We start from the raw sequence: 21,353 nt of genomic DNA on the forward strand, positions 1-21,353 counted from the left end.
ATCGTAAAAATAAACCTTACAGGGGCTATACCCCTCTCTTACTCTATCCAGTTCTTTTTAAAAGACTGCCCTTATTTCTACAATAAGGTCTTGTGAGCCTGTGACTGGTCAGTGAGAGGAGAAGCAGCAGACTGATGAGCACATTTATTTGTCACTCTGCTCTCCACTCATGATAGGATGTTTGTTAAAACATGAGCACTGCAGCACAGATAACTGGCTACTTGTAATATTTCTTGTGCTGCTTCTCCCTTTCCCAGTCTGAGCTGTGCTCTGCAGGATCTTGAAAAGGCTGATCTCAAATTTAGACACTTTTTTTTTTTAACGCTGAATTTGCAGGTGGGACTTTTTTTGCATAGTTACATTAGTCCAGATTGGACCAATGTAAATATATATGTTCCATGCCTGCCAATCCCTGTGAAAGCTGGGAATCACTTTAGTAGGCACTGCTTCTTTAATGATTGCTGCTAGCTTTCTGCTCCAATGCTGAGCAGCTGCCCTACTGCATAGTGCACAAAGGGGTTTGCTTGCTTGGAAGGAGTACCATTCACAAAATTCCTTGCATTTTTCTCAATAAATTCAAGGCATACTCTGATTGGATGAGGTAGACACCATGACATAACTCCACTCCTCTCCACCTCATCCAATCATAAAATACTTTGCATTTATTTAGACATGGTTGCCGACTAGGGCATTTTGTAGGAGAATGTCAAAACTGCAGACATGTTAAAGTCAACCTCTGGAGATCAATGCTATTAAAGTCAGTGCTCCCTACAGCGTCATTAACAATTTACTGACATCATATTTGATCTCAGCAAGAGCCATTATAAAATGCTAGAAAAAAAAATACATAATAGAGAATAAAAGAACGGACTGCAGAGAAAAAATAAGAAATTGTGAAAGAATTAAACCAATTTATTTATCCAACAGAAACCAGGTTAAGTGTCTTGGCAAGGAAAATAACTGATTGCTGCCTATTGGGACCTAAGGGCCACACAGTAAATTCCAATGAGCATCAGGTTGGGCAAATCTAAGAATGGGCTTAGATTGTAGGAAGGGAATGAAGTGGAGGAAGAGAGAAAAGAATAGAGGGAGAAAGGTAAAAGGAAGGGTTCAGGGGAGAAGATATTCCAGCTGCACAAAAGGGCTAGGGCACACAAGTGACATATACTAGATTGTGTACTGTATAGCAGTAAGGTCAAAAAGCATAGTTTGAGAGACTTTTTGTATCAGTTCTGGAAAGCTTCTAGATGGGGTCTGCCAGGTATTGGGGATAGTCCATTTTGCTGCAGTGTTGTCATGAGTAAGTCATTTAAATAAACTCTTCAAACAACATCTTGACTAATAAAATGGTGTATGGGTTCTTTTGAAGGGTATGCCCTAGGACTGTGCAAATGGCCTGGTACACTTAGTCCCAGAAATGTTCCACCATTGGGCATGCCCATTATATGGATTTGAATATGTCTGGGTAAAATAATTTTTTTTCTATGTATAATTTGTAATTCTCTGTGTATGTGGTTTTCCCATAACATATGCAGAGTATGCTTCATACCTCTCAGTGCTACACAGTGCTTATGCTTTACTTCTCCATTTCACAATGAGTGTGTTTGAGTTAGTTGACATAAGCAGTCCACAGATGATTTGATTTTCTTTCCTTCCACCACAGGTTAGGTTTGACGGGAGAATCCCTCCCGTAGCGCAAACGTGTTGTGCCAGCGAGGGAGTGGGGGGAGAGCCTTCCCTGCTATCAGAACACAATGATTACTGATAGTGGTTGTAGCCACCAGCAGTAATCAGATGTAAAAAAATCAGACAGATGGGCTGTACCAAAATCGATTGATGGATCAACTTTGGTACAACGAGCTTGCACATAGATGTTCCGGATCTTGGCCGGTCCCTACTAAGCCAGCCATGATTCAATCCATCTATGGCCAGCTTTACTGAAAATAAATCACTCTCTGTGTGGTTGGTATGTCATCTCAGCAGTTATATAGAAATAGCAATAAAATGGAGAGCTGCTGTACAAAACTTTGTTTAATGGAATAGGAAAAATATAAAAGAGAACGCATATAAAAGTCATATCAAAAATTCCTTCTAAATGTTAATAGAGATCATTTTACATTAAATTGACCAAGCTGTCTCTGCCGTCTGCTGGCGTTACCTGAAAGAGCCTGGCACCATGACCCATATCCGGGGTGCATGCCCAAAAATTCTCCCATTTTGGTACAAAATATTACAACTGTATGACAACTTGGTTGGGGACATAAACCCAATATACCTCAGATTACTGTATTGTCTTGCCAGGCGGTGGCACCAGGTTGAAGCTCCATCCCTGGCAGAATGGGCTTGTGACGTGGACAGGATTGAGTACATGGAACAGATGATTGCATGGGATTAAGTTAAATCTGACTCGTTCAAATTTATGTGGATGAAGTGGTCTCATTTTAGATGCTTGTCTGCCTTTGAGTCCTTTTGTCCATGAAAAAGGTCCGAGGCCCCCAACATTCCTGGGCTTCTCCCATGGTCCCCCTGTATGTTCCCTCTCTACCTCTCTTTCTCCTCTAACCCCCCCTTCTCATTTTCTTTTTCTCTTTCTTTCTTCCTCTTTCTTTTCCTTTCCCCTTTCCCCCTTTTCCTCTTTTTCCCTTATTCCCTTATTCCCTTTTCCCCTTTCCCCCTTTCCCCCTTTCCCTTTTCCCCCTTTCCCTTTTCCCCCTTTCCCCCTTTCCCTTTTCCCCCTTTCCCCCTTTCCCTTTTCCCCCTTTCCCCCTTTCCCTTTTCCCCCTTTCCCTTTTCCCCCTTTCCCTTTTCCCCTTTTCCCTTTTTGCCCTTTTTCCCTTTTCCCTTTTTGCCCTTCCCCCTTTTCCCTTTTTCCCCTTCCGCCTTTCCCTTTTGCTTTTTTCCCTTTTCCCCTTTTCCTCCTTGTTACCTCCTCAATTGTTTTATACATGCTTTCTTGATAGATGGTTTAACCATCTTCCATGTTCACCCAAATTTTGTATCTTCACCTGAACTGAAATAAGCGGTTTGATATCCTACATAATACATTACTATTTTGAATACATCTGTTGATTATCTCACTGTACTCTAGGGGCTTTTGTAGAAAAGAAAGTTCTGACATTGTATTTGCGCTCTGTGCCTTGTGACATCTGTTTCTCATTTTACTTTCTCCCCCTTGTTATTGTTGGGCATTATGTTGCACTTTGCTCGTAATATTTGGGTTGAACGCTGGTTGATACACATGTTTGAATACGCTTTGAACCTATATTGTTTACCTGTAATATTTACCAATACTTAATAAACAAAAGATTACAAATAAATGTTAACAGAGGAAATATACAGTCCTTCCTTTTAATGCAGAAGGCACTCTGAGCATAGAGGTATATTTCTTATGAACATTTATACACTAAGCAGAGCTGTAGTAATGATTGGCATCATGTGTTTCAGGCAGAGGAGGATGAAGCAGTTGCCTATCTTGACCATGACAGTGACCATGAAGTAGATCTGAGTGCACTTCCTGACCCCGACAAGTACCGGGACATGGAGGAAAATAAGGAACCCATGGAAGAAAGTAGCAGGTATGTCTGGCATATTATATTATTTTATTCAGTAGAGCTACAGGTTATTTCAGACCCTGGAAGATTGCATTGCAGCACATCCTTCCTGGAACCATGTAGATAGTGTGAATAATATTGTATTACTATTGATCAGTTAGTTCTTTTTCTTACAGAGGAGGAAAATATTGTTCATAATATTTTTTGTAAGATCTGTGAAAATCAGAAATAGTCCTCCATAGGAGCTGGTCTTCACTGACTGGTAGATTGCTTCAAAAAAGGAAAGGATGCATTTTTCAGTGCACAAAATATAAACAGCTACTAATATTTCCAGGATAAGCAGCAGACAGTCTTCATCCAAGAAGATATCCTGTTGCCTTTGGGGATTCAAAAGGATTTTTTTTCCTGTAGAAGCAAATAGGGCCGTGATTTCAAGGTTTTTTTTCTTCCCTCTGGTTACTTGAGGTTAAAATGTATTTATTTATTTTTTAATTCCATGTGGGTGTATCAGTTGCAGTTGCTCTAATTATATTTAGAGTAAAACACCACCTGCAGATCTGCACATGCATTAAAAACTTTATTTCAAACTGAACTTTGTGCTTTTTTTAGACAAATAGGGCTTTTTCTTGGTATCACATTCTCTCAGTGAAAAGTGGTTGCACCACCTTAACTCTTGACAGCCGCTATTAAATACACCAGTGTTTTCTTTATATATATAAAGTTGATAGGTGGATGCTCTCGTATTTAATTATTAGTCTATTCCAAAGGCATTGCATCACTCCACTCTGTCATGTAAGTGGTGCTTTAGCGACTTCATTTCAGGTACACTTAACTTCATTGGGTTTATTGGGTGAAAAGTTCACTTTATATATTTTTTTTTTTTTTAGTATTTGCTAAGCCTGTCATGTTTTGCTGAATGTGGGTCATGGCGTGGTGTAAAGCCTTTTAGGATTGAAGCCTGTATTTAATAGGTTGACACACCGACAAGTGAAAGGGATATGCAGCCAGCGTAAAAGGCTATCAGACTTACTGTTTTGAAGCACATGCCACTGATCAGTAAGAGGCAGGGTTATACCATAAAATGATTATTTTCCCAGAAATATTTTTGTATTTCGAACATGATAATCTGGTTATGTTCAACCGAACTTTAAGTTAAATTCATGGTTCAAATACATATATGGAGGAAGTTTCACCTACCCAAGGAGTTTTCTTTGATACTGTTAACTGCTTCCCTTTTGACCATTGTGCATAAATTGTTGGATGGGAGCTTCCTGGATGCGGGAGGGTGTATATATATGGCCTCCCACATCCTCTGCTCTTACACATGCTCACTGGATCATAGATCCGGGTACATGAACAATGAAATTGTGATCGCCGTGACCAGTCACACTTGTAAACAAAGCCGGCATGATGCTGATAGCTCTGAGAGGAAACAGAGTGACTATTACAGTGATAGGTAGTGACAGTCGGTGAAAAAAAAAAAAATATATAAATATCTATATCTACTGTGAGTATGTATGTGTATATATATATATATATATATATATATATATATAGTTGCAAGAAAAAGTATGTGAACCCCTTGGGAGTACGTGGAGTTTTGCATGAATTGGACATAAAATGTGCTCTGAACGTCATCTAATCACAACAATAGAAGAACACAGTCTGCTGAACATAATACTACACAAACAGATGTTGCCATGGTTTAATTGCACATAACATGTAAACATTCACAGTGCAGGGAGGAAAAAGTATGTGAGGCCCTAGCTTAATGACTTCTCCTAGAGCTAATTGGAGCCAGGAGTGAGCCAAACTTGACTCCAATCAGTGTGATGATATTGGATGTGTTGCTGACAGCTGTCCTGCCCTTAAAAAAACACACACCTGTTTTGGGTTTACTGGTTTCAAGAAGCACTGTCTGATGTGAACCATGCCTCACAGAAAAGAGCTCTCAGAAGACCTGCGATCAAGAATTGTTGACTTGCATGAAGCTGGAAAGGGTTACAAAAGTATCTCCAAAAGCCTTGATGTTCATGTGTCCACGGTAAGACAGACTGTCTACAAATGGAGAAAGTTTAGCACTGTTGCTACTCTCCCTAGGTGTGGTCGTCCTGTAAAAATGACTGCAAGAGCACAGCGCAGAATGCTGCATGAGGTAAAGAAGAATCCCAGAGTGTCAGCTAAAGACCTACAGAAATCTCTGGCACATGCTAACATTTTTGTTGACACATCTACAATAAGGAAAACATTAAACAAGAATGGAGTACATGGGAGAACACCACGGAGGAAGCCATTGCTGTCCAAAAAGAATATTGCAGCACGTTTGAAATTTGCAAAAGAGTACCTGGATGTTCCACAGCACTACTGGCAAAATATACTGTGGACAGATGAAACCAAGATTGAGTTGTTTGGGAAGAACACACAACACTATGTGTGGAGAAAAAAGGCACAGCACACCAACATCAAAACCTCATCCCCACTGTAAAACATGGCGGAGGGAGCATCATGGTTTGGGGCTGCTTTGCTGCCTCAGGGCCTGGACGGATTGTTGTCATTGATGGGAAAATGAATTCCAGAGTTTATTAAGACATTTTACAGGAAAACGTACGACCATCTGTCCGCCAACTGAAGCTCCGCAGAGGATGGTTGATGCAACAGGACAATGGCCCAAAGCATACAAGTAATTCAACAAAACAATGGCTGCAACAGCACAGAATACGCCTTCTGGAGTGGCCCAGTCAGAGTCCTGACCTTAACCCGACTGAAATGCTGTGGCATAAGAGAGCGATTCACACCAGACATCCCAAGAATATTGCTACACTGAAACAGCTTTGTGAAGAGGAGTGGTCCAAAATTACTCCAGATCGTTGTGCAGGTCTGATCTGCAACTACAGGAAACGTTTGGTTGAGGTTATTGCTGCCAAAGGAGGGTCAACCAGTTATTAAGTCCAAAGGTTCACATACTTTAAAGAAATAATTGTAAGCGTGCCCACGCTGTCTGTGAGAATTAATTTGTTAAAATTACAACTTGGTGAAATAAAATCAAATTTTATTTACTTTCCTCTTTTTCCAAAACATTAAAACTTTAAAAAACTTACCACATCTCTTACTAAATATGTTGGACTGTCTAATTTCCATAAATGGGTAATTTTGGGTCTCTCTGTACTGTCTTGACATTTTATTGCTTCAAGAAATCAGGGTTGATACATTTTCATGCATACAGTGCATTCACTAAGTATTCAGACCACCTTCACTTTTTTCAATTTTATTTTCTCATTAATCTACACCCAGTACCCAATAATGACAAAGTGAAAACAGGATTTTAGAAATGTCTGTGTATTTATTTAAAAGAAAAAAATAAATAAAATATCACATGTATTTGGGTATTCAGATCCTTTGCAACAACACTTGAAATTTAGCTCAGGTGCCTTACATTTCTCCTGATAATTGCTGAGATGTTTCTACGCCTTGATTGGAGTTCACCTGTGGTAAATTAACTTGATTGGACATGATTTGGAAAGGCCTCACAGCTGGCAATGCATACTGTATCAGAGCAAAACCCATGAGGTCAAATAAACTAGCTGCAGAGCTCAGATACAGGATTATTGCAAGGCACAAATCAGGTGACACTACAAAAAAAAATTCTGCTGCACTGTAGGTTTCCAAGAGCACAGTGGCCTCCATAAATCTCTAATGGAAATGGTTTGGCACAACCAGAACTCTTCTAAAAGCTGGTTGCCTGGCCAAACTGAGCAATCATTGGAGAAGGGCCTTAGTAAGCGGCGACCAAGAGCCCAATGGTCACACTGAGTTCTAGAGATCATGTGTGGAGATGGGACAAAGTTTCAGACATTCCAACGAGCACTGCAGCCCTCCACCGATCTGGACTTTATGGCAGAGTGGCTATTCGGAAGCTTCTCTTCCGTGCTAAACACATGAAAGCCTGCTGGGAGTCCTTCAGGTGCTTTTTTGCAAAGTCCAAGCAGACTTGAACATGTTTTGCACGGAGGAGAGGCTTCCATCTAGCCACTCTGCCATAAAGACTGAATACTTTATGAATGCACTGTATATTTTTTATTTATTTCAGGTACTTATATAGCGCCGTCAATTTGCACAGCGCTTTACATATATATTGTACATTCACATCAGTTCCTAACCCTGAAGGGGCGTACAATCTAATCTAATCTGCTTTGTAGATATTATAGCTTTTACACGGGCAAAATAATATATACAGATTTGTTTATTTCACCAAAGATATGTAGCAGAATACATTTTGGCCTAAATCTATGGAAAAAAAGATTATTTGCAAAATTTTATAACCAAAACAAAACATTTTTTCTAACTTTTTTCCTTTTACATAGTAAAAAATAACCCCCTGGCAACTAAATACCATCAAATGAAAGCTCTGTCTGTCTTAAAAATTATATAAAATAAATTTAAGTATGATGTTGCATGACTCAGTAAATTTGAATAAAAGTATGACTGTTCTGAAAACTGAAAAATTACGTGGACAGAAAGGAGGTTTAATATGTTTTCAAGTGGTTAAACAATACAGCCGATCCACACCGATTCATCCCTCTGCTCTCTCTCTTGCCAACATGTTTCTTATTAGCAAATGTTGATTGGCTCCTATTGCTGCCCTACCCTCTCCCAATCTGAATGCTGCTTTAAAGGTGATTACAGGAGCCTGATGCCAGGTAATCCAGATACTTACACAAGCTGTAATTACAGATGCGTTTGATGATTCTTTTTTTTTTTTAATGAATACATAACTGTATTAAAATTGTTTTATTTCTGCCTAGGGTTCTGCCGTACACAGTAGATAGGATAGTACTTAATGAGCTCTTTAAGCAAAAGCAGTTATTTATAGGAAGACTGCAAAATCAACACACCTCCTGTAAAATGTTTGAATCTCACAGCACCAAAAAAATATAGATCTAAAAATAGTGTTTCTGCTCCTCATCAGAGATTGCTGGTAACATTAACATACATTAAAAAGTGGATGGGGGGATTCTACTCCCAAGAGGCACTGATGGTGTTTTGCCCATTACTGTAATACTACAGAGCGCTGCTCAGCCTGTCAGCAATCAGATTAAATGTTCAATTTGTTGTCTAGGCCACCTGTTTAATACTTTGCCACAGACTGTCTGGCAGGTAGCAGCCCTCCCTTGCCATAGGATTATAGTGGGGGGTTTATTAACTATCTTTATTGTCTAATCTGTGAAAGTCATTTACTACCAATTTCCTTTTGTTTTCACTTTCATCTGAATCCTCACACATCTTGAATTACAAATGTCCCCTGATCAAAAAAAGAAAAGCACATAGCTAACATGTGTTAAGTTGCTTTTATAATTCGCCCTGACCTTGAAAAGTGAACCTGTGGCTTGGCTATAATCATTCAAGTATTTAAAAGTATTAGCAAGCTGACAAGCGGTAAACATCTGTTCAGATTTCTTGTGCTCAGGTAACGTGTGTTAGACTTACATTTTTCTGTGCATTATTATAATGCATATAACTAGGTTCGCGTTTAGCCAGCGCAAAGAAATGCATGTGCATTTTGGTGTATAAAATGCTACTAATAGCAAGAATGATTCAGAATCACTTCTTCAAAGTGAAGCTTTGGTCGGGCAATGAATAATCACTCATTTAACATAATCATATCAAGCAGTAAATCAAGCTTTAAAGTGGTTGTAGAGGCTCAAGGTTTTTTACCTTCATGCATTCTATGCATGAAGGTAAAAAAAAAAAAACACCTCTGTGCAGCGTCCCTCCCAGCCCCCCTAATACTCACCTAAGCCCCCTCTCGATCCATCAGTGTACACTGGAGTCTTGGCTATCCCAGGACTCCCTCCCCTCATTGGCAGAGACAGCAGCGGGAGCCATTGTAAGTCACAGCCAGTGAGCTAATGAGAAGAGAGAGGGAGGTGGGGCCGAGCCACAGTCCTGTGTGTGGATGGACACACTTAGTAGCGACTGGGGGGTGCGCATGCACGGATGCCCTCATAGTAAGTTGCTTGTTGTGGGAGCACCTGACAGGAGGGAGGGGCCAGGAGTGTTGGTGGGGGACCTGAGAAGAGCATGATCAAGGCTGCTCTGTGCAAAACCACTGCATAGAGCAAGTAGATGTCAGGAATCTAGGAATGACCAGAAAGGTGTGGACTGACACAGGGAAACGCAGGTCTCAGGTACAGTATAATACAGTTATTATTAGCCACCCAGATATATATATATATATATAAACGCACAGTGAACAAACCAACCTTCCACTAATCTTAGTAGGTGCAGGAACACAGGCGCAGTCAGGGCTGGAGAGGTGGAACGGTCAGGCCGGCCGTAGGGTTCTGTAATGACCGTTTGGTGGTACCTCTAGTGGTCCCCAGGACAGGATTCCCCAGGGAGCGGAGTCTAAGTCCCAGCCTGCTTATTCACCAGGGCCCCTGATGGTGGGGATGGACTTGGAGCAGACAGGAACCAGGTCGCGGCCCCTGAGTACACCTGCTAGTGGTAGAGGGATCCGCCAGAGGTATGTGCAGGTACGGCTGGATCCGTGCAGGATGGATGGATGGCAGAGTAGTTAGCGTGGTCAGACGGGCCAAGTCAGCAACGTGCGGGCAGCAAGGTACCAAAGGAGCAGGCAGAGAATAGTCAAGGTCACAAGCCGGGTTCAGTAACTCACAGACAGCGCAGTACAGGGGATCAGACAGAAGGATGGTCAGGCAAGCCAGGGGTTCAACAGGAGACGGTCAGCAGAGGTCAGAATCAAGCCGGGTCAGCAACGAAGCAGGAACTCAAGATACTAGGTACAGAGGCTCATGGGAAAACATACACCAAGGCCCAGAGCACAGGCCTGGTCATGCCTTATATACACCTTTCTGTAATCAGCCCCAGGTTTGGCTGATTGTGAGCTTCTGGCTGCTAAGAGCACCCGCTGGTCAGCTCTGGTACTGCAGCCCACACGGCAGGAGAGTCCCACCACCAGTGCTGAGAGCACCCGCTGGTCAGCTCTGGTACTGCAGCACACACGGCAGGTGAGTCCCACCACCAGTGCTGAATCCATTCCTGACAGTAACTATAGACATGTTTGTTATAATAAAAAAAAAAAATTAAGCCTCTAGAATCACTTTAAATTAAGCACACACTGACCTCTGTAGTTGTCAGGCCTGTGGAGCAATTCATCCTCAAAGTTCACAGCTGAAGAAAAAGTGGTTCTCTGAGCAGCTCACTGGCTGAAGCAGAATACAATGGTTTGCCTTAAAGACCAGAAGTGTTTGTTGCTGGGTGCTCCAGTGGACATTTTAGTAAGAGTGCAGAGGGAAGGGAAGAGGTTCAGAGAACACATTACAATTGCACTTATCATATTTCATGGCAAATGTCATGATGAGGATCCACTCCATGATTCATTAATTGTACCCATAAACACTCTACCCATAAACTGTCACACAATACAAACATTTTCCACACAGCTGTATTTGTGTTATTATGTGTTGCCTTATGTTAAGGCAGCCTAATCAATTACTGACTGGCCAGTGCACCAACAGGGACACGAAAAAAAATTTAGTTGGGGTTCCATTTTAACCCCTTGGCGCTGGCGCCTCCCAGCCCTTTAAGGGATCGAGAGGCCCGGCGGGGTTTTAGGGTCATGTGACTGCCGTGATTCGCTATCACGACGGTCACAAGATCAGGAAAGGTCCCGATCGAAAGAGGAGATCGGGACCTGTCTGTGAGTATTGAACATGTGTGCTGGGAGCGCGCGCTCTCAGTACATATGTTTTTCTTAATAGAACACAAATGTGCGGCCACTCGGCCTATAGGCCCAGGCGCCGGGAGGCCGCACATTTACATTCAGCCAGCGCCAAGAGGTTAAAGGCAAATTTGTCTATTATATTTTCGTGTCAAATTGAACAGAACAAAACATTAGAAATAATGATAATGTACAGATAAATGAACATGCAGATATCACAGAAGGGGAGATGATCTATGTGAGTGGGTGAAAATGATTCCATGCAATGGGAAGATGAAAGGATCAACAACATATATTCCAGAGCTATGAATAAAACATGGTCTCAGTGGGGGAATCCCCAGGTGGGACTTACGAAACAAAATGGAAGAACTCAGTATAACTAAGTATATAACCCAAAATGAGGAAAAAAGACAACAGAGTATAGAAAGAAAAGAGAGTTAGTTGTAGAAATAATAAAGGGCAAGAAGAATAATAAAGGACAATAAGATGGGGTTCCATTTTAAATTAATTGTACCACAACATGTTAACAGACGAAATGTGCATCACTGCATTGCAGAAGTGTTATTGGGTCCCTGAAGTTGTGGGATGCCAGGGTACATATGGAGATGGCATAGATCATGCAGCAGAATCACAGGTAATACCAGACTAACAGAATTTTAAGAAAAATGGTTTATCACATGTCCATATTGTCAGTGTCTAAAAATGTACTGCCGCATTTCAGCATGTCCCAACAAAGCAGGCCCGAGGCAGAAAGGATTGTTCTGTTACTACAATGCTAGAAGAGTTTTTGCTATGCTTGGTGCAGCCAGTTAGCATAGTATTATTAGAGAGGAGCGGCCATGACACAAAGGGATTGATTTACTAAAGGCAAACATGCTGTGCAATTGCAAGTGCAGTTGATCCAGAGCTTAGTAAATGCGGTATAGCTTCACTTTGCAAAGAATAAACAATCACATGCAGAAATTTTTTTTTTAAAAAAAGAGTTTTTGCTTGCACGTGATTGGATGATAGAAATCAGCAGAGCTTCCCTTTATTTCAGAGTCCTCAGATCTAGAGCAACTGCACTTGCAGTGCACAGACTATTTGCCTTTAGTAAATCAACCTCATAGTTTGGCTAGAAACTAGTCTGAGTGGTGTATACTAGAGAACCAATGCAGTGCTTCCTATTTCTAGGAACAAGTAAAAGTTTTGGCTTTCAACAGCTGTTCATTTTCAGACAGGATGAGCATTTCGGGTAGCTTATCATAATCACCGAAGCCTCGGTGTGTCTCTCTGGAGCACATGTGAAGTCAGCGCCTCTCGTATCCTGTCATTTTTAGAAGTGTTATAGATATTAATAGAACTGTTGTGGTAAAAAGCTGTTACTGCTGATGAAATGAAGCGGAAATTCCATCTCTGTCTAATAATTCATGAAATGTATTTTTCTCTTAGAGAGCACCGTGACATTAACATTTCAAGAGCAAACAGGCAAAGGGAGCAGTGTGGAAATTATGACAAATGTTCATTTAATAATGAAAGGAATCTGTCATCCAAACACTGACCTGTCATGAAATGTCTGATGAAAGTGGACCTGTGTGCCACACCCTTCAAAACATTTTGTTCCCGATTTAAAATATTCTGCAAAAAGCAGGCTAAAGAAATCACAGGGCAATTGAGAAAGCAGACACCATTCATCTGCCAAAAGAGCTTTATTTATGCAGATCTTTTCTAGGATCGGATCTGCCTGGTGCACATTGTGCGTGTGTGTGTAGCGCCAAAGCTTAACAACTGCAGTGCTGGATTATCTTGTGAACTAGAGGGATCATTGTAAATTATCCAACACAGCTGCACCTTAATTACCCACAGGTCAGTCAGGGTTATAGCTTTTGGAGCCTGATCACACAAGCCACTTGGTACAACAGTCCATTTTAGCTTGCAGATAGTGTCTGCTGTGTAGCAGTGGTGACGAGAAGTGACTTGCATTTTAAAATCTTTATACTTTTTTTTTTTTTTTAGCTGTTTTGGAAGTGTACTTGTCATTTTGATCTCTGCACAGCAGCATGGTGCCCTGCACTGTAGCACCATCCACAGTGCTTCAGAAAATTGAATCCTGTCTGTTTCCACAGAACAAGTTACACCAGCATTGTGGTGTGAACGGGGCATCTAGAAAACAATTATGTTGTATGCTCTAAAGCGGTGACTGGCGTTGATCCAGTGCAGCAAAATGCCAGTCACAGCAATGTGTATGAATGAGCCCTTCAGGCCTAGTTCACACCCAAACAATTTGAAGCAGGGTTTGTAGCTTCACCAGAAGTGTTTTAATACTCGACAGTAGGATTTCTTTATACACTATATTTCCAAAGGTATTGGGACGCCTGACTTTACATGCACATGAACTTTAATGGCATCACAGTCTTAGTCCGTAGGGTTCAGTATTGAGTTGGCCCACCCTTTGCAGATATAACAGCTTCAACTCTTCTGGGAAGGCTGTCCACAAGGTTTAGGAGTGTCTATGGAAATGTTTGACCATTCTTCCAGAAGCGCATTTGTGAGGTCAGGCACTGATGTCAGAAGAGAAGGCCTGGCTCACAGTCTCCACTATAATTCACCCCAAAGGTGTTCTATCGGGTTGAGCTATGTTGGAACAGGAAGGGGCCATCCCTAAACTGTTCCCACAGAGTTGGGAGCATGAAATTGTCCAAAATGTCTTGATATGCTGACGCCTTAAGAGTTCCCTTCACTGGAACTAAGGGGCCAAGCCCAACCCCTGAAAAAAGACCCACAGCATAATCCCCCCTCCACCAAACTTTTGACTTGGCACAATACAGCCAGGCAAGTACTGTTCTCCTGACAACCACCAAACCCAGACATGTCCATCGGATTTCAGACAGAGAAGCATGATTAGTCACTCCAGCGAACACATCTCCGCTGCTCTAGAGTCCAGTGGCAGCGTGCTTTACACCACTGCATCCGACGCTTTGCATTGCACTTGGTGATGTAAGGCTTGGATGCAGCTGCCCAGCCATGGAAACCCATTCCATGAAGCTCTCTATGCACTGTTGTGCTAATCTGAAGGCCACACGAAGTTTGGAGGTCTTTAGCTATTGACTCTGCGGACAGTTGGCGACTTCTGCGCACTGTGCACTTCAGCATGCACTGACACCACTCATTTTACGTGTCCTACCACTTCGTGGCCTAGTTGCTGTTTTTCTCAGTTGTTTCCACTTTGTTATAATGCCACTAACAGTTGACTATGGAATATTTATTAGCAATGAAATTTATTTCACAGGTGGCAACCTATCATGGTACCACACTTGAATTCACTGAGCTCCTGAGAGCAACCCGTTCTTTCACAAATGTTTGTAGAAGCAGTCTGCATGTCTAGGTGCTTGATTTTATACACCTGTGGCTATGGAGGTGATTGGAGCACCTGAATCCAATGATTTGGAGGGGTGTCCCAATACTTTTGGAAATATAGTGTATTTAAGGTTGACCATTCACACCTGAAAGTAGTGTAGTTCAATAAAGTATATGAGCTTCCTTTGGAACAGAGGTGCACATTTTGGCTCCAGTAGAATTTAGTGTGGGGGTGCCTGAAAAACACGTAGTGCACTTTTTTTTTTTTTTTTGCGTTTTCTTGCCTAGTAACTAGCTTTCCATTGGCTAAAAATAAAAGCAAATTGCTGAAAACTGAAATTTGTGTAAAAACAGCTGTGTAAGCCAGCCTTTTTCAACCAATTGCACAAAAATTGTACACAAGCCAGAGGTGGATCAAGCCTGCCTTTTATTTACACAAAGCCACAGGTTTTCATTGTGTACTATTATGACCTTCTAGTTGCCAGCATCCCAACAACCAATGACATCATCAGTTGATAAGGAGGAGGTTGGTTGCCTGCACAGCATTCTTGTTTGACCCTCTCCATTAGTGCTGGGGTTACATTAGCTAAGTGATGAAGAAAAACTGAGAGAGAAGAGAAACGCTGGAATACTAATCAGTACCAGTGTGCAAAAGTGTATTTGATTTGGAAGAAGTCATCTCTAATCTTGGGTGTCCTACGTGTGTGGCTGTTGATGCTTTATGTAAAACTATTAGAATTGTGTTTTACATTTTAGAATGGGGTGCCTCAAGGCTGTCCATAATTTTAGAGGGTGCCTTGAGATTGTCTGTAAGGTTGAGAAACACTGGTATAAGCATTCAAAAGAAAAAATATCACCCAAAATGAGGTGCCCAGCTCAAGGGTGAATGGGTCTTCAAGGGTTGGAGGAACCCACTTACCACAGAACCGAAGAAGAATGGACCTCCTTATTGTAATCTAGCACAGCTGTGCTGTCAAGTGATTTCTTTCCTCATTGCACTATTACTGCCAGCCAGGGCCAAATGCATGCTCCCTATAGGGATTGGTAAATCCAGCTAGTATGCCAAGCTTAAACAAGGCAAATAGCTGATTCAAGGAGCCACGGGCTGAATTGCTTACCTGCAAAAGTTTATATTTGTTATTTCATAAAGGTTGTAGCTTTGAGCCCCAAGTAAAATAGGAATTATGATTTATCAATTAAATTAGTGGCAGAATTAGACATGAATTGCAAATAAGGCTTCCTCTCATTTAGGAAAATATGTGCAACAGTTTTATGTGTAATTGCAACCCCTGTGCTTGCAATCCTGGGCAACCAGTTGATACAGTTTGCAAAGGTTACCACAGAAATAGAATTGTAGATTAGAAAGCTTTTCAGTCGCCGCACAAGTGCAATCAGAGTATACTAAACCGAATGTAAACCTGCAGCTTTTATTAAAGAGGAACTAAACCTAAAAATAAAAAGAAAGAAAATTCTGGGAAGTAGATTTTTAAAAACATTTTTTTTTGTAAACTTTTTTTGATTTTTGTCAACTTCTTTAGAGGCTGACCAGTGAGTAAGAGAGTTGGATGTGGAAAAAACAGCAGAGAAGATGCAGCAGCATTGAATAAGAACATATTGCTATCTGCACAGGAGGAGGGCAAACTAAAGCTTCACACTTCATCTGAAAACGGACAATTCGGCAGGATCTTACCAACTTTCGGACCATGTGTACAGCTTTCTGTTCTACAGAAGCAGGTTTTACAACCGGCTTCAATCGAATAGGCATGCTGGATAACCTACATCTGATCAGTGCTGGCAGGCCAATGGCTGCAGGCACTGATCAGTGTATTCTGGAGGGGGTGGGGGAGTCCCCCTGTCAGAATTCAATAGCACAGTGGGGGAGATCACCGCACTAATATCGCTTGTGTTGGTACAGCAATCTCATTTTTATTTTTTTATTTTTTTCCGTTCAACCCGCTGGTTTGAACGAAAGAAAATCTTTTAGTGTGTAACCAGCTTAAGAGATAAGTCACCTGAACATGCCTGTACACCTTTACATTGTCAGCTGGTTATGGGTGCTGTTTTGTCAGCAATGATTCATGGATGTGGCCTGATGATTGGCTTTGCCCAATCACAGCCCAGAGCTCTCAGTTGCAAACAACATAGGGCTCTGTACAAAGGAAACAATCTGTTCGAAAAAAGGCAGGTACATCTAGGGCAGCAATGGGCAAACTACGGCCCGCGGGCCGTATACGGCCCGGCGGACCTTTTAATCCGGCCCGCGGAGCTAGGCTCCCGCTAGGCTCCTCTCACAGTCCGCCCTGAAGACCGGTGTAGCATGAAAACCTGTCTCCTATGAGGATCTGTCCCCCTCGACGTATCTGCGCATGTGCCGGAGATCGCCGATCGGTTGCTAATGCCTGAAACTGGCACATGCGCAGATACATCGAGGGGGACAGATCCTCATAGGAGACAGGTTTTCATGCTACACCGGAACGGCGCGGGAACAAGGCGAGAGGAATGCGCGGAGCAAAGGTAAGTGAATTGACACAGGGGGGACTTGGGGACTTAATATGGGGAATGAATTACTATAGGGGGGATGAATTACTATATGGGGGATGAATTACTATATGAGGGATTAATTACTATGGGGGATGAATTACTATATGGGGGATGAATTACTATGGGGGATGAATTACTATATGGGGGATGAATTACTATATGGGGGATGAATTACTATATGGGGGATGAATTACTATATGGGGGATGAATTACTATATGGGGGATGAATTACTATATGGGGGATGAATTACTATGGGGGATGAATTACTATGGGGGATGAATTACTATATGGGGGATGAATTACTATGGGGGATGAATTACTATATGGGGGATGAATTACTATATGGGGGATGAATTACTATGGGGGATGAATTACTATGGGGGATGAATTACTATGGGGGATGAATTACTATATGGGGGATTAATTACTATGCTTACTATGGGGGAATATTACTATACTTACTATGGATGACACATACACATCATTCATCTACTCTTGGTCCGGCCCCCTGGTCCAATATATGAACCCATTGCGGCCCTCAAGTCAAAAAGTTTGCCCACCCCTGATCTAGGGTGACCAATTGGTGTATATGTAAACAGATGAAATAAAAAATACAAATTGATATATAAAATACATCACAATTTTTATTGAAACAAAATGTAAAAACAGATTGTTACAAAGATCATAATGCTTTACACTTGTTGAGGGTGAAAAGTTGAGCATTTTGCATTAAATGGTTCTTCATACCTTTATGCTCTAGTGTCAAATAGCTCTGTGAATAGAAAAAAATATATAAAACCAATTTACATGCATGGATACAAGTCAAGAATACTTCACAGCTGGCACATAAAGGAAAAAAAATGATCACACAACACCAAGAAAGGGGGGGGGGGGGGGGAAGGGCGGGGAAGGGGGTAAACTAAGACACTTACAAAAACAATGTGATGACTCTCAGGATATAATCACTTCCGTCCGAACCAAGGGGAGGCATATGACAGAGACCAAAGTTGGATACTCATAGATATATTAGCAATTCCAGAGCGCCAATGTGTGAATAGCCTAAAGAAATTTTTAAACAAATCAAATCAATAAATGGATGCCAAGCCTAAATAAATGATATCCCCCAAACCACATCATACTTACACATAATTAGTAACATGACTAAAGCCCATAAAGGGAAAATCAGGAGCATGTAGAACAAACAACCATGTTTCTGCTCAAAATGAAAAAATTATTATATATCTCCGGGATTAGCGCCACAGGGAGGTAAGCCTCAATCCACATATAAACTAGATATATAATTTAGAAAAGCCTCTCTTTTAGATTTTAATGTTCCATTATTGTCAACATCAGGAAACGCACATTTAGAAATGCCATGCAACCATCACTGATATCTATGTAGAGATGAAATGCCTGCAAAGAGGCTAAAGAATATTTGCAGTACTGAGATACATCAAAGGATAAAAAAAAGTGAAAGTTTTTTTTTTTTCCAAACAGCATTTCCTTGTGATATACAGGCTTTTAACAAACTAAATGTCAGCCAGTTGGGGATTACTTCTACTTTAAAAAAGAATTAGCTAAGGGCTTGTTCACGGTAAATTTCTAATGTTTAATGAACGCTCCTATAGCCTTATTATGGGTGTTAGGCGTTAATGAGCTTTAGTATGGGCATTAGACTGGCGTTTTACAAGCATTAAAATGATCCCCAAGTGCCCTAAATGCATTTTATAAGCATTTTACAAGCGTTAAAATTTCACCACTAACGCCTGTAATAAACTGTAATGTAATTAATGTGCTACAACCGCATTGCAGTTGCCCCACAAATACCTGCCAGCTTGTTTGTGGAGCATCACCATAGACTTGAATGGGCGGCGTTGAAAGGCTCCAGACTCAACATGAGGCTTCAATTTTGAAGGGACACAACTAATACTTCATGTTTCCATAATGTGTGTGCTGTCCATAGTATAATTTGCATAGGCATTTGAAGAGTATTAAAAACGCCCCTCTAACACCTACTCTCATTTATAAAGGATATTAGGTCTGGGATTAAAATCCCATTTCAGTCTTTGCAGATGACACCAAGCTGTGCAGTGGAAGAACATCCTTACAGGATGCCTCCAACCTTCAAACCGACCTCAATGCACTGTTTAATTGGGCAACTATGTGGCAAATGAGGTTTGATGTTGATAAATGTAAGGTTATGTACTTGGGGGGCTAAGAATATGCATGCATCATACATGCTAGGGGGGAGTACAACTGGGGGAATCAATGGTGGAGAAGGATCTGGGAGTTCAGGTAAATCACAAACCTAATAATTGCATGCAATGCCAAGCTGCGGTTTCTAAAGTGAGCAAAATCCTCTCTTGTATTAAAAGAGGTATAGACTCCAGAGAGAGAGATATCATTTTACCCCTGTAAAAATCATTAGTAATACCTCATCTGGAATATGCAGTTTAATTTTGGGCACCAATTCATAAAAAGAACATTGGGGAACTGGAGAAAGTACAGAGAAGGGCAACCTAACTGATAAGAGGCATGGAGGAGCTCAGCTATGAGGAAAGATCAGAGGACCTGAATTTATTCTTTCTTGAGAAGAGGATATGATCAACATGTATAAATACATCAGTGGTTCATATAGTGAACTCGGTGTAGAGCTATTCACCCTGAGGTCATCACAGAGGACAAGGGGGCACTTGGAAAGAAATGTAATCTCCAAATTCAGAAAGGTTTCTTCACAGTGAGTGTTGTAAAAATGTGGAATAGACTTCCTCAAGAGTCGGTTCTGTCCAGCTCAGTGGATTGCTTTAAAAAAGGCCTGGATTATTTCTTGGATACACAGAATATAACTGGATACTAACATTTATAGGTAAAGTTGATCCAGGGAATATCCAATTGCCTCTCGGGATCAGGAAGGAATTTTTTTTCCCTGCAGGAGAAAATTGGTCCATGCATCGCTGGGTTTTTGCCTTCCTCTTCCAACTGTGGGTATAGGTTTATAACTTTTTTTTTTTTTGGTTGAACTGGATGAACGTTTGTCTTTTTTCAGCCAGACTAACTATGTAACTATGCCAGTGTGAACTAGGCCTAATAGACTTATGAGTGCACAGTACAACGTTTTCCTACCATAGTCCCAGACGGATGGGAACTAATCAGGCTATGAAACCCAAAGAATTCTATGTGGGCAAGCTAGACATTGTATTAGGAAGCTGCTTGAGGGATGTGAACAATGCCATGGGCCTTTGAGTAAGATCCAGCACACTATCGCAGTTTGGGGAGGAGAGGAGGGTGGCTACACCTGTTTAGGGTGGTGGGACGGACCTAAAGAGTAGGAAAAGTTTCCTTACTCTTAACTGGAACCTTCATGAGACAGTACTTTTTCTGTTATATTCAGAAGATGCTACTTGTCATGTTACTGTCTGACTATGCACTTTAATCACTGAACCAGAACACATGCGCAACTGGTGAAGTCAGACTTCAGCATTTTTTTGTTCCACATTTTTAACTCACTAAATAGTGAAGTTGCAGGATTAGCTTAACAGGCAGGCAAATTACAGAAAAAAACTGCTTTTAATGTGATGGATACCCACAATGCCATTCTTTATGATTACCCTTTTCTCAATGGCCTCTATGGCTTTCATACAGGGACGAGCCTTTTACTTTTAGTCCCATGTGGACTGAATAAATCACAGCTGCATTTTTAATGTAGAGTAATAGAACTTTTTCTCCCTAAAATACATGTTTGGCATAAGAAGAGTATCCAGTATGTGTGGACGGATAATAAATCATTTCCTTTTATCCTAGAGGCTGACATTGTGTAATTGACTTGTGATTTGTGCACATACTACAGTCTCCTCTATCTGCGAGAAATCAAATGAATTTGCCTATACTCATTATGCCGGCTAAAAGAAAAGCTTCAGAAAATACCTCATTGCAGTAAAGCATATGAAGTTTAATCTACCTGCGATGTGCAACATATGGAAAGTTTATGCGTTATTTTCTGTGTAGATAAAAGTTCCATAAAATTTTATGAGTTTTCCTTCTAATAGAACTGTAGAGAAGTGCTAGGTAGAAGGAAAATGGAGAAGAGGGAAAATGTATGAAAGTAGCCAATCCAGTAGCAGAAAGGACACCTGGTTCAAATTTTTTTATTTTTTTTCTAAATTTAAGTCCCCTAAAACTGTAA

General features: G+C 41.1%; 1 protein-coding gene across 1 annotated transcript in view; it reads left to right on the forward strand.

Annotated features, from left to right (window-relative positions):
• The window catches only part of DDX10 (DEAD-box helicase 10), a 301,809-nt gene that overhangs the window by 250,606 nt on the left and 29,850 nt on the right, over window positions 1–21,353 (forward strand). The window contains exon 17 of the mRNA XM_089666084.1: window positions 3,445–3,575. Within this exon, the coding sequence (XP_089522210.1) occupies window positions 3,445–3,575 (131 nt within the window). The remainder of the gene's footprint in view (window positions 1–3,444; window positions 3,576–21,353) is intronic.

Source organism: Staurois parvus, unplaced genomic scaffold (assembly GCF_062004578.1).
Source record: "Staurois parvus isolate SC_StPar_1 unplaced genomic scaffold, SC_StPar_1.0 ptg000050l, whole genome shotgun sequence".
Classification (NCBI taxonomy): Eukaryota; Metazoa; Chordata; class Amphibia; order Anura; family Ranidae; genus Staurois; species Staurois parvus.